Source organism: Pseudorasbora parva, chromosome 14, assembly GCF_024679245.1.
Source record: "Pseudorasbora parva isolate DD20220531a chromosome 14, ASM2467924v1, whole genome shotgun sequence".
In the NCBI taxonomy this organism is placed as follows: domain Eukaryota; kingdom Metazoa; phylum Chordata; class Actinopteri; order Cypriniformes; family Gobionidae; genus Pseudorasbora; species Pseudorasbora parva.
In genome coordinates this window covers 6,647,771-6,662,149 of record NC_090185.1, presented here as the reverse complement: position 1 = coordinate 6,662,149, position 14,379 = coordinate 6,647,771, and the positions used below count along the sequence as shown (strand labels likewise).

The following is a 14,379-nucleotide window of genomic DNA, read 5'->3' as shown; positions in this document are numbered from 1 at the left end:
TGCCACTCAGTTGGTGTAATACAGTTACACACCGTCTACTGGGACATCATGTGCATACTCTTATATTGGATCCTCAGTTCTACCAAACTGTTGCCTTCTCATGCCGTTCTATGGCAGCATCTGAAACAAGAAAGAAGATAAAAATGTTGGGACTTGAGGTGGTTGTGATTAAGTTATTTGTTGCATTCTGCAAGTTTCATAGCTTAAAACATCCTCCTCATTATAAACTAAGCATTGATTTAATCCAAAAATGGATTAAATATAATTTTCATAAGAAATTTACAGATGCAAAGTGATACAGGTAAATGTTGTGAAAAAAAAAAGTTAACTTATTTAATTAGCTTTTTCGTTCACCACCTGTATTTCTTTAAGGCTAAACCTTAAAGTTTATGGATAGATGCTATATAAATGCTACATGTACAGCATTATGTACCGTGTTTGTGTACAAACTGTATTCGTAGTTTAGTGGCTTTTAATAATGCACATTCATATTATTAAATGTATTAAAGCTTTCCTTTTTTTGTAGAGGTTTTTTCTGCCGCTCCTGAAATCACAGAACATTTGATCCATATTTGTTTACCGTGAGAGACCAGAACAGGTTTCAACTACTTGGATTTTCGCACTCTGCGAGGTCCGTTAGGTTAAATAAATGTGCTTATTACTATCATCCATTGACAAATGTATCAGCAAAACCTTTACATAACTATCAAAACCTCTCATCTAAACATAAAATGTGATTAAACGTTCAAAAACAAGAGTGAGTTAGCCTAAATTACCTCTTTTAAAAAATGCTAGTTCTGTTAGTTCTGTGCATATCTACTTCTTCAAAGACACTAACGTTACATTTCTATCAAGTAAATATAACATAGGATTGTTTCAATTAAAGGTAAGAAAAGTGTCACATTAATGTGTATTACTTGTGTGATTTTATGGACTAAACTCACCTTAAAAGCGGCGAAAACAACAGCGAGAGCCGAAGTTTTACTGCATGTTTGTCGTTTCCCCATACAGATGCAGGTAGCTCGTAGGTAGATCATTTCTAAAGACGTACATAAAGGAATGCGCATGCTCACGCCGCAAGCGTCTACGCCAATAAGATTCGCTGTATTATAAACCAATGAAATTGGGTGTAGGCGGGCCGGTCGGAGACAGAGTTTAATGTGTTGCCCCGCCCCATTGTCCAGACTGCACTGGGGTTACTCCTCAGACTTGGCGTCATCAAACTACGGCTTTGTTTTGAATAGGCGCCCTCTAGCCGACAAAAAAATTACATAGTGCACCTTGTACACAAAATAATTTTAAAACCGCTGAACTATAATCACTAGTATTATTACACTATTGCACTAGTATTTTTAGTATTAAATGAAATCAGTGTCACATTTTCTGTCTGTGATGGTATTCAGGAAAACTACACTCGTTGGCCGTGTCATGTGATGTTTTTTTTAACTGCTATAAAATATAAAAACTAAACATTTTGAATTTTTAATGCAGTATGTTACTGAGTTTCTTTGTGTGAGCGGGGCTGATTTGTTTCCATTTCTCCTCGAGAGGCTGCGCGAGCCTCAACAGCGAAAGCATCAATTCATTAGCCTATAACGTACATTATATATTATTATCCGGGCAAGCCTTAATCTCCAGCCCTGAAACTGATCAGAATATGTAACGAAACGTTGTAGAAATGTAGTGGAGTAGAAAGTATAATAATTGCTGCAAAATGTAACGAAGTTAAAGTAAAAAGTATGCACTATTTATTCTACTTAAGTAAAGTATAGATACGTGAAAAATGTACTTAAGTAAAGTAACGAAGTATTTGTACTTTGTTACATTCCACCACTGGACTTGGCGTCATCAAACTACGGCTTTGTTTTGAATAGGCGCCCTCTAGCCGACAAAAAAATTACTTAGTGCACCTTGTACACAAAATAATTTTAAAACCGCTGAACTATAATCACTAGTATTATTACACTATTGCACTAGTATTTTTAGTATTATTGGTCAAATAGTATTTGTTCCCCTTTTCAGTTTTTTTTTTTTTTTTTACAGAAAAGTATTTAGGGGGGGGGGGGGTGAGACACTCAGTTTCAGTCAATCTCATGTCAATCTTGAGTACCTATAGAGTAGTATTGCATCCTTCATATCTCCGAAAAGTCTCTAGTTTTATTAAAAGAAATATGGGCTGTACCGAGTCTTTCCGGAAAAAAAACAGCGCCTGGAGGCGTATCGTGTGGGCGGAGCTAAAGAATGACGAGCGCGCAAAGCGGTGACGTCCTCAAGCGTGGAGAAACCCATCTATCTCAGCTAATAGATATGATCCAGAATCATTCAGAGGCTGAAATAAATTGAACAGGAAAAACAGCAGCAGCAGGACGTCCGTCTCTGTGGTATGGACTGTATTTAGTGGCCTGTCAACATTTGTGTGTGTTTACTCGCAGTTTATGAGGACATGATTCGGTTTATGGTCTATTGTATGCGACTAAACATTAGCAGTAGCAAGCAAAACGGTTTTGCACGTCAGACTAGTGTAACGTTATACATAGAACAACAATGGAGTAACCGTTAGCGCATTTGAATGACGAAGCACGCGATCGTGTCGTTTACTGATGTTAACTCACGCGACGATAGCCAACAGCACAGACATTTGAAGCAGTTTTACTCACCGGCTGCTTCCAAAGCAGGACCGAACCTTTATCGCTGGGACCGCTCCGTCAAAAACACACTTCTTTGGTATGATTTGGTGAAGTCCTGACAGCAGTGACTGTAGAGATCCACTTTGAGACGCGACTGAAGCGATGTTGTGAAGCTTCCCGTCATTTCTGCGTTCAAATCGGTTCAAATGCAGCGCTGCCTTCCCGGAATGCTGTGCTGAAGCGTTGAAGTCGCTTGACGTCACCCATAGGAATAAAGTGGAGCGCGGCGCGGACTATAACGACACAAGTGTTCCTGAGCGAGTGTTTATGGGCGTGCATTTCCTCTCTTGCTCTAATCACGCGCGCGCACCCTACCGGGAGGTTTGACTCCATCAAACGTCCAACATTAGTTCTGGATGGGAATCCAAGTCTTTAACAGAAAAGCCCCCCCTTATTATAAAGAAAGCATTTAAATCAAGCTCCAAAAACAGCTAATTTTGACATTAAGATATCTCTGACACTGGCAAACTCATTTGCATATGACCACCTCCAGAGCAAGACATCAACCAATAGCCATACATCATCTTCAGATGTTTAATGGCTGACATTTGCCAAAACTGCATGTGAGTGTCATGTCAAAAGTAACTAGAACCCATCATTATTACACTGGAACCAGTTTACAGATGTGCATTCTGTTGAGTCTGTTGAAAACAGGACAATCGGGAGAGTGAAATAATGTTTGTTTTGACGCGTTCAAGTTTAAACAGCTGGTTTGTGTCTCTTCATATACTTCAAAAAGATCTCAGAATTGTCTCAAACAAGTGGATGATTTTATTGACGTCCCGGGTCGCATTGGAGGATTGTATGTTTAGTAACAGAGAGTTTGCAAATAAACTTTTGTTGACAGACGAAGCTCCATATTGACAGAAGACTATATAGAATCTGACAGCAGCTGCATCACAAACCGCGCATGTAAATGATTTCATAATGCTTTGTAAATAACGGTTTTATATAATGTTTTCAAATGCTTGTGTTCAATAGTGAGTTGGTGTTGATACCATTTCCTATGCAATAACATTAACCAATCATAACAACAGTAATAAGAGGCGCATTAACTCTCACACTCAATATATACACACACACACAATTTTATTGTATTTTTTTTTAACTATATGTAACTATCTATTATAAATTGTACACATTTGTAAAGAAAAAAACTTCTCATCAAAACTATTTCTGTTTGATCTGCTGAATAACTAATATCATTGGCCATAATCATTTTTTTGTTCAATGCCACGAAAACGAGAGGTTTACACATTATCATATTAACATTAGCTGCCAGGATTATATATATATATGTAACCCCTACATATGTAACCCCTACTGTTCAGACCGGGACTCGAACCCGGAATCTTGTTCAACTGTACTAAATAATAGCAACACTAACATAACTTTGGGGTCTTTTCTACAGGATGATTTAAGAAAAAATGAGTTATGTTAAAAATAAAATATGTTTTTTTATTTATAAAATCATAGTATATAGGCCTATATAAAAGGAATAAACACAAAATATATTTGACTTAATTGACTTTTCACAATTCGGAAAGGCACAAACGCGAACCATTTCTTCTTCACTTGTGATCACACAAGTTATTTTAGTTACTTACTTTCTGACATGAGTGACAGTCCCTTCGAATAGAAATACACTGGTGTCTTGAAATATATGTTATTACTCCAACCGTTCACTGAACTGAGACATGTTTTGCTGAGAGATCTGATGAACTCACGAGCAGCTGAGCGAGTAACTGAAAGAGCAGCGGTCCTCATCGGATCAGCAGTACAGAATCGAAAACAGTTTCTATCGGACACGTTCAATACTGAACCGTCGAGCCGATGAGCAGAGCCTCTTCATACACATGATGCTCTTCCCCACTGGACTATTTTTCCGGCTACAACGGCGTTCTCACGGGACTTCAGCGTGAGACACAGCTAGCCGCCTAAAACAGGTGGATTTAAACAATGGCTAAGCATCTCATTGTCATGTAAGGGCGCTGTTCATGTTGGACAGACATTTTAATTGCATTTTGTGTCTGTTAAGAGGCACAAAGACACCCTTGCACAAATGCCCCCAAAGCTGCCGTTTTAGCTGAGGGGGGCTCTGGGCATTAACTGTAATAACTTTGTGTTGTTTTTTTCCAATCCGGTTCGTTTTTTTCTTCTATAGACTGTACTCACAAAGATATAAAGATCAAAACAAACTTAAAAATTTGCCGGAGTTGTCCTTTAAGAACAATGCTGACCTGAATGGTGTCATCTAGTGGTTGAAAGAAGAGTACAGTCAAATGGCCTATTGTATAGAAGTATTCTTATGCTGGGCTTGACTTGTTTGAATGTAAACAGTTGTAGGCCCATGTGGTTCCTGTCAATTAAGAAAAAGAAAAAAAGAGGGTCATCTTAAAAAAGTTTGAAAACAACTGCTGTAGAGTAGGGCAATAAGGTTTGAAACCACTAGTGAAACGTTTTACTTTGCATCTTTATGACTGAATACTTTTTGCCATTACAAGTTTTTTACCTATACAAAGAGTCACATTAGCAACATCTGATTTCAGATGTAGAAAATCCCCCCCCCCCCCCCCCCACTGTATGATAATAGTGAAAAATTATGTAAAACTAAAAAAAGTTGTGTTTTTTCTAGCCTCTCTGCATCCGGTAGTTGAAGGCGTTGAAGGAGGCTCTGTCATTTTGCAGTGCAGTCACCGAAGAATTCTCCTGGAAGAAAAACGACTGACCGTCCACTGGAGACACAACGACACCAGGAATGTGTACGATATTATCCAAGGAAAGGTTTCTGTAAAGGCACGAGAGCCAGCGTTCATGAACAGAGCTGAAGTTTTACCTGAAGAGCTCAAGAAGGGCCAGATCTCTCTCAAACTCACCAATCTTCAGCTCTCAGACAGAGGAACGTATCTCTGTTTTGTTCCAGCTGTGAGAGTTCATCACCGCACACAACTGATGGTCAACGGTGTGTTGTAATACCACTTTTACTCATCAGTTTGAATTTCCATGTGTTTATAAGTAAAATAAGGCATAATGACCTGTTTTATAGCAGGCCTACAGTTTGTTTTTACTCCTAACAGTGTTTTCTTTTTTTTTTCTTGTTGGTTTGCCTCAACAGAAAGATCATTCATAAGACACACAACTGCTCAAATAAGAAGCCATGCTACAGAAGAGAGGCTGGGAAGGACTCTGCACCTCCAAATTCTCATAACTTCATCTGGATTCATCCTCTGCACCTCCAAATTCTCATAATTTCATCTGGATTCATCCTCTGGACCTCCAAATTCTCATAACTTCATCTGGATTCATCCTCTGCACCTCCAAATTCTCATAATTTCATCTGGATTCATCCTCTGCATCTCCAAATTCTCATAATTTCATCTGGATTCATCCTGTACTTCATTTAAAATAATTTAATTTAGGCTCTTGCTAATGTCAATGAACCCTATATAAAAGTTTACTATTTAAAAAACCTTTTCTGCGATTTCCTTGTATTACTAGTACTGTACTAATCTTTTTTACATTACACATCATGAGTGTGAATGGATAGCTATTGAAATGAGAACGGAAAATTAATATATTATAACATTTACTTAAGGCTTACTTAGTATTTCTTCATAAAACAGAATTTATATGAAAGCTATAATGAAGGATTGGCTCAGTCTATTTATGAGGTTCTGACAGAGCGGCTACAAAATAATGTGTAACCTAATTGATGGAAATGAACACTTCATTTCTCATTCATTTAAAACACACTGCCTTTTGACCATCTCTAACTTCAGAAACTGTACTGAGTGTAAATTTCAATAAACCACAAATAAAGAGAAGTAGGAAGCGATTGCTGACCACATCTCTCTTTGGTAAATGCCCTTAACTTTATACAGTCCATTACTGCCACCTATTGGACTAAATAACATCATTACACCGAGCTTTAGGGTTGAGGTTTGGACTGGCTTGAAGAAACCGATACGAACCGAAACCATCCAGATTGCCGCGGGTATTTAAATGATCTTGTATTTCCAGACGGAATCGCACATGCGGTTTCTAAATCAGACTATGTGCCCTCACACGCACACAACAGCCTTATACATGTACCGACCATAAGACTTTCTCAATTTAAACTGCCAGTTACATTTAATAAGTGGGCTTTTAAGCCTGTGACATTGAGTTGATGTGTCAGAGAACATGTAACATTGGAATCATGAAAATGAACCATGGTTTTTATGACACATAAAACTAACAAAAACATGGTCATAGTTAAAGCATACACCACAAATAACCATAGTTTGTTACACATACCATAGTTTAACCATGGTATTTGTGACTGATATATTAATCAATCTGCCAACATGGTTACTACACTTTTACTACAATATTAAAACCATGTTTAATTTTCTTAAGGACTCTTGTCAAAAACGCAATGAAGACTGTGCTGCGAGACGTTTGAATAACTATAAACAAAACACAAGAAAATAAAATAAAGTTTCACATCCTGTGTCATTTATGGACCAGGTGCGCGTTTAGCATATGCTGTATGCTTTTTTATACTGGGGAAAACAAATATTTGAGAGACTGTGGGGAGAAGCAGGGATAATGGTGTCATTTATTGGTTTCATATTGAAAGGGTGTTTGCTGTGAATATTAGATATGGATACTTTCTTCATACATTCTTCATTTAGCTAACATGCAACATTTTAAAACAACATGGTGATATATACATGGTGATTTTATACTCTCTTATAAAAGTTGATATATTTCACATTTACAATATTTGGAGGGGACTTAAATGTTCAAAAAGTTTGTTACATGTTAGCTTATTAAGTTTATGGTGACATATTATGAATATAATATTATTTATATTCTTCATAATCAGTCTGTGTTTGTATCCCCCAGGACATGCTTCCACTTTGGGGGTATAAATTAATTGAATTTATTTATTTATTTATTTATTTTTGACAATGCGTACATTTTAAAGAATTTAAAAATAAAATATTCTCTAACAGCATACAATAACCATTCTTTGTAAAGTTCTGTTGTATTCTGCCTACCCAAATAGGATGGGACATTCTTGCAACCTTGCACAACGTTCTCAAAGTTCTCTTAAATTGACGAAAATCCCAAACCTTTACAGAACAACACAGTTCAAGGTTTCTTATACGACTAGAGGACGTTCCATTTCGGTTATTCTGGTCACACAGCGACATTACAAAGAGGACATTTGGCAGGACCTCTAGGGAACCAACCTAGAATGTTGTTTTGGTCCTATTTAAGTCCTTCCATCATGTTTAATGAATGCTTTCAGAACATGTTTAAGTGGATTAATTTTCACTATGGGCTGTTTTGCAAATGAGAGTCAAACAGGATTTGCACAAAAAATTGCTTCTCAAAGATGGATCAATATACCAACTGTTTGTCCAACTTCATGCTCAGAACATGTAAGTATAGGCTACCAAATGTTATATTTTGTGAATGTAGGCCTACTGGTTCTGTTTAAAGTTATATAAAAAGTTTACATAAAAAACATGAAGCTGAGAACATCTTTCCTTTTGCTGTAATATCAGCAGTGGAGCTACATGAGCAAAATCTGATAATCAAGATATCACTTGTTTGGAGTTAACTAATGACCTACAAATTCAGAAATCGTGAATAAATAATTGTAAATATTTCATTAAAAAATCCAGATTTGAGGAACCTACTAGTTCGTACTTCGTAGTCAACAATTAAAGATATGTATCACTGTTTTAGACTCTCTGCATGAGGTAGTTGAAGGCATTGAAGGAGGCTCTTTTTGCTGTGCAGTCCCAGAAGCATTCAAAATACCAGTTCCGGTTAGATTGTTATAGTCTACTTGGAAAAACAGTCCACTGAAATACAACAACACCAGGAATGTAACCTATCAGATCTGGGCCCCCTAGTGGGGAAATACTATAGTCAATGTGGGCTGAGATCTGTTTGACTACAAACATTATTCCAACTGTCTTCCTAAAGACATTTACGGGTTTGGAACAACTTGACAGCACTTACATTTTTGGGCGAACTATCCCTATGACGCTGCCATTTCAAACTACAGAAACTGTTTTCTTTACTGAGCATTCCTGAAACGTTATGTTGTTTTGGACTCCTCCTACTACAAGAGGTGGAGAAACCGCCCTCACAAAACTGCTTTGACGGGCGGTAGTATTTGAATTCGGTATTTGAAACGGATATGCCGGTTTGATTCAACATGCACCAACGGTAAGTCTTTCTCAATTTAAACTGCACGTTGAGTTTTATACATCTCTTATGCTGCGTCCAAATTCTTCTTCTTATAGGCTACGCTATAGCCTAAATGTATTGTTTTTGTTAATAAAATGTATGCTTTTGAGTGTGGTGTGTACCTGTGTAGCAGACGCCAGAGGGACGCTGTTGCTTAGTTACGTGTCAACGAAGTTAAACCGTCCCGTCAATCATCTTGTCACAGTTAATCTTCCACAAATGTCCTACAGTTTTGGAGTGAAATAGCAAGTTGATCTGCGCGTCGGGGGTCTTCCACGTGGAGACCCCCCTCGTGTGTTTGCAATGATGAATTTATAAGTTAATGACATATTACAAAAGCTAACAATACTGTTGCAGATAAAATATGTGGATACAATTGAATAAATATATTTCCATTTGGTGACTCCCTTTTATCCAAACCTCTCAACATAACCGTCGATTTCGCTCTTCCGTGTTTGTAGTTTTAACACTTATTTGTAGTTCTAATCTAATCATTGGCCAACGCGCAATGGGTTGTGTGGGTAATATTTAATTTGTATAAGGATTCTAACCGGAAAATTTTCTACATGAGATTAGGTAAACGTGTCAGACAACATTTAATAATATATATGATTTGGATCGCATTTGGTGTATATATATAATTTAGACATGTCTTTGCAATCTAAAATCTGCCACTAAATCCCGTACCTTAATTAGGAACAGATTTACGCAATTCCCTGGCAGGTATTTGTTTTATTTTTTATTTTTAAACATGACAAAAGACTTTTGAAAGATACTGCGAACAAGATAATACACACTGCACACCTCTAAGTAATGTTCAGCATAAAGCCTTTAGGGGGCGGGGCTCAGGTGAGGAGCCACTTGCCCATATGTTCTGAGTGGACCAATCACAGTCATTTGGGTTTACTTTTGAAAAAACACACGCACGCACGCGCGCGCACACACCTTTTTGTTGTTGTTTTTTTTCAAATGTACTTTTATGGACTTTGCCCAGCATAATTTTGCTTAATGGTTTACAGATGCTGTTTCATCTATATGGTGGTATTGCTATTAGATAAAGGTAAGAGCAGAGCAAAGACAGTAAAAATGGAGTCCAAAGCTTTGAGACCACCATGTGAAATGATTTTACCCTGCACCTATGATTTATAAAAAAATCTATTACAAACTATCAGCAAAACAGTTTGAAAAAAAGGTATAGTTCACCAAAAAAAATGTATTATGTAATTTACTCACCCTAAAGTTGTTCCAAACCTGTAAGAATTTCTTTCTTCTGCTGAACACAAAGGAAGATATTTGGAAAAATGTTTTAACTGTAACCCTGCCCCAAGCGGGACTCAAACCCTGGTCCGTCGGCATTAGTGTCGGATGCTCTAAAAAGGAGGTTAAAGGCTCTAGCGTCAATTGATCTCTGCAGCCATTGACTATCATAGTATTTTTTCCCATAGCTGAACAAAAAAATTCATACAGGTTTGGAACAACTTGAGAGTGAGTAAATGAGTTTTTTAAATGAGTAAAGGAGATTTTGGGTGTATCCCTTTTAAACAAATTAAACATGAATCAGAAAATCATTTTGCTGTAATTCATGATTTCCAATGATGTTGACTCAAACTAATAGTTAATATTTAGCAACAAAAAATACGTAACACTAAAACTTTGTGTTTTCTAGCCTCTCTGCATCAGGTAGTTGAAGGCGTTGAAGGAGGCTCTGTCATTTTGCAGTGCAGTCACCGAAGAATTGTCCTTGAAGAAGAACGACTGACCGTCCACTGGAGACACAACGACACCAGGAATGTGTACGATATTATCCAAGGAAAGGTTTCTGTAAAGGAACAAGAGCCAGCGTACATGAACAGAGCTGAAGTTTTACCTGAAGAGCTCAAGAAGGGCCAGATCTCTCTCAAACTCACCAATCTTCAGCTCTCAGACAGAGGAACGTATCTCTGTTTTGTTCCAGACGCGAGAGTTCATCACAGCACACAACTGATGGTCAACGGTGTGTTGTTGGAGTTGGTTTAAATAGTCAAACATGTTGTACAATATTATGTTTTTGCATACCAGACCATACACATATTTTGGTTTCAGGCTACTAATAGTTTTTTCCAAGTGTTTAATTGTACAAATTTTTGCCCTTGCAGACCGACCAGTAACAGAATACAGAACAGATCAAGTAAGAAGTCATGGCACAGGAACAAGCCTGGGAAGGACTCTGCACCTCCTACTTCCTTTATCAGTATTCATTCTGCACATTATGTTGTTCCATTGATATACAAATTTGTTGGTCTGTTTGTTTATTTATGTTGTCCTTCTTTTTACACTACAGTGAAAATTATTTCAAAATGTCTACCAAACATCCACACATTTTTAATACATTGTATTTTAATAAAACACTGATTTAAGTAATGAATTAAAGACTTTTGTGTTAATTGACTTGAGGTTGTGTTCATTTATTGAAATCTGATAATTAGGATTATCGATTATGAAGAACAGGCAGAGAAGGAATAGATGGTCAGTAGGGGTGTGACGAGATCTTGCGAGATTAAAATCGTGACTAAATGAAAAGCTTCATGTTATATTGCCATGTTGGAGGGTGAGGTTAGGATAAAACACGCCATCGCTACCTTTACATTACACCTGTCGTTTTGCTTTTTATAGAAATAGAAACGATTTAATTCAGGTGACTAACGATCACTTCAATTCCATCAACTCAACCAACACGAGCAGTTCCGAGTTATACGTAGTGCGCATCACTGATCATGTGACGAGATGACTGACAGGACCACGGCGGAGGATTCATCGTGCAACAGAAGCGTCAGTCAAACGTCTTATTTTGTAAAAGGCGCACTCGGCTCCATCACTCCCTCCTCACAGAGTAAATGCCATCGCGAAATTGAAAGCGAAAGTAAATGCGAGCACACATTTCAATACCCCACTTTTTGAAAGCGGCTCCCTGATGCATGCGGATATCTCTCAATAGGAAAGCTATGTTAGGCCGGGCTGTGTAGTTGTAACCATCTCTTAGCTCAGTATCATGCTTGAAGAAAAATTCGGTCTCTATTTGCATCTTTGAATATTGAGAGACTTTGATTATGGTTGCACTCATTGTTTGCACTTAAATGATGATCGATTGTGGAAAGGAGTTCAGGTAGGAGGTCAAAAGTTGTAGAAGCTCTTAAATCATGTGCAGTTCTAAGGTCTGAAGAGACAATCATACAGGAGAGAAGCCAGTCAGTTTAACGGTGCTTGAATGTTTTTGTCTTTTACTGAAAATTCATAGCCTGGATGCCAGGCGAACTTAGCCCTGCCCACAACATTTGAGGTCTGGAAGTTCGGTCTGGATTTGATCTGTTGTGGAGCAACTATGCTCGAACCAATCAAATTGTCAGGGCTTTATACGATGATCAACTAACGTAATCGTTCACGTCACCAAACAGCACTTTGGTTGAATTCATTCTAATCCTAAACGGAGATTTCGTATATGCATACACCTTTACTATTTCTCTCAAAAATGATCATCATGTTGGTAAATACTCTATGTATCCTTAAAATCTTTTTACAACACCAGCAAAGATCATTTACACTCTTCTTCTACTTCCAGCGTGCGTGCAGTTGAGTTCTGTTGACAACTATGCGTCGCTCAACATACATCACTTACTCCGTTGCTCTGATTGGTTGTAGGTCTATCCAATTGAGTGCAGAGGCATTTTTGCCCCATAATCAGCACCCAATGGAGCAGTATTACTCATTCTGACTAGAATCGGAGCATGATCACATCAGGCAAGATAATTCATGCTCAAAAGGTAGAACTGCAATGACAATCAATACAAGATGAGTTAAAACATTTCAAAATGCACCTACTGACTATTTTTCTAGTCATGCATTTCATCATTGAGGATTTCTTAAAAATACTGTGTAAAAATCTCGCCACACCCCTAATGGTCAGTGATGCGTCTGAAGTAAAAATGAAACTACCAAGAATTAAGACACATCAAAGGCACACAGGTTTGCGGCCAGTACAAATTGTATTGTAAGAAAATAATTAGTTTCATTTCTCCATTAAATGCGAAAAACACCACTGAGGACTCAAAAACAGCGAACCTAGTAGGCACATTCGGTCCACGTGATGCATTGACATCACTGACATCCAGCCGGCATTCGCTCCATACTTTCAATCATAACATTTAACAGCAGACGCAACGCTTGACTTTAGTATTAAACACAATGGCTTGGCCACTAACTGTATTTAGTCCTACACAAATCTATTCTGAATAGACATCCACGCAGATGCAAAGTGTCATATCGCAATGAGAGAGAGAAATAAAAGAGTTCCGAGTTATTTGGGAAAATTGCATTCGGTTATGGCATTCTGGTCCGGGAGGAAAGTGGCTAGTGCTGCATCCTTCCCCCTCAAAAAAAACAAAAACATGTCCATTGAGTGTTTGTGCAGAAGTCATTTGAAGATAAACCAACCATCAGGGCGATATTCCTCATGGTTCAATGAATAATTCCTGTTTCTTAAGGACACAAAAAGGTGCAGGACTGTTTTTTCTCTTCCTTGATGCTAAAAAAGTTTTTAAAAGAACATTAAGCCGCAAACATTGACATGCCAATGTGTGTGTGCAGCACAAATCTCAGTCTTAAAAAGTCTCTTAAAATCCAATATATTATTAGTATGGAAAAGTGCTAGGTGAGACAATTCTCTTTATCAGTCACTATGACCGTGGCAAGCAGTCACCGCCAATGACGACAAACTGTTCTTTCGAGAGCAGGCGGCTTTTGCGACTCAAACCTTGTCGTTTACGAAAGCAATGTCCGGGTCCGAGAAGCGTCGGGAGGAGGTCTGGAGCTCCTTTGTGCTGGAGGGGTCTGAGGGCTCAGTTGAGGGCGGGAAGAGGAGCTCTGTTCCTGCTGCGATGTAGAGGGACTGGATGCTGTCTTTGCGGCGGCCTGGTTGCTCACGCCGTTGGACGAGGGTGAGCGACAACGCTTTTCGGGGAGGGAGGGACTGTACAGCCGGGTGGCAGAGGACTCCTGGGGGAAGTTTGACCGTTCCGGGGATGATAGGGTAACGACGCCGGAGCTGAAGCCTGGGAGAAGACAGTGAAGGAAGAGAGGGGCAGTCAGCCCGTGTGCTGCCTCCTTGGGCCACGATGACAGACTTAGGAAGGCAAGCTGGTTTGGATAATCTTGGCACTACCATTGGTTGTCCTACAATAGGGAGACAGAACCAATCAACCCACCAAAGCAAGAGAAACCCCAAAGCAGAACCCAAGACATGCCGCCAAACATTCATTAAAGGAGTACTTCAGCGCTGGCTTAAACGGGGTCATTAATGTAGTAGAAATGTGAAATTATTTTTGAATTTGGTGCTTTCTAGAGTGAGAAAAGGCAGAAAATGTATTTTTGTCTCATGGGGATGAAAGACTACAATTCCCAGAATGCT

The 14,379-nt window shown here is 38.5% G+C and overlaps 2 protein-coding genes and 1 long non-coding RNA gene across 19 annotated transcripts in view; 1 reads left to right on the top strand and 2 right to left on the bottom strand.

Moving 5' to 3' along the window:
* Nucleotides 1–8,692: 8,692 nt before the first annotated feature.
* Nucleotides 8,693–11,219, top strand: zgc:194627 (uncharacterized protein LOC799208 homolog). Its single transcript, XM_067415378.1, has 4 exons — nt 8,693–8,918; nt 9,959–9,999; nt 10,606–10,932; nt 11,075–11,219. Exons 1-4 carry the CDS (start codon nt 8,908–8,910, stop codon nt 11,200–11,202), a joined length of 507 nt encoding a protein of 168 aa, XP_067271479.1. The 5' UTR covers nt 8,693–8,907; the 3' UTR covers nt 11,203–11,219.
* Nucleotides 11,220–11,362: 143 nt separating this feature from the next.
* On the bottom strand, nt 11,363–11,646 carry LOC137039984 (uncharacterized). The gene is made up of 2 exons (XR_010897795.1): nt 11,558–11,646; nt 11,363–11,499 (listed from the first exon to the last, which is right to left on the bottom strand). It is a non-coding gene; the product is annotated as an uncharacterized lncRNA (long non-coding RNA).
* Nucleotides 11,647–11,669: 23 nt separating this feature from the next.
* Nucleotides 11,670–14,379, bottom strand: part of si:zfos-588f8.1 — an 85,572-nt gene continuing 82,862 nt past the window's right edge. For 7 of the 17 annotated variants that reach the window (XM_067415364.1, XM_067415377.1, XM_067415362.1 and 4 more), the window contains one exon: nt 11,670–14,144. In XM_067415364.1, the coding sequence (XP_067271465.1) occupies nt 13,720–14,144 (425 nt within the window). In that variant the 3' untranslated portion in view covers nt 11,670–13,719. The remainder of the gene's footprint in view (nt 14,145–14,379) is intronic. The other 10 variants (XM_067415375.1, XM_067415372.1, XM_067415370.1 and 7 more) reach the window with 6 other exon arrangements.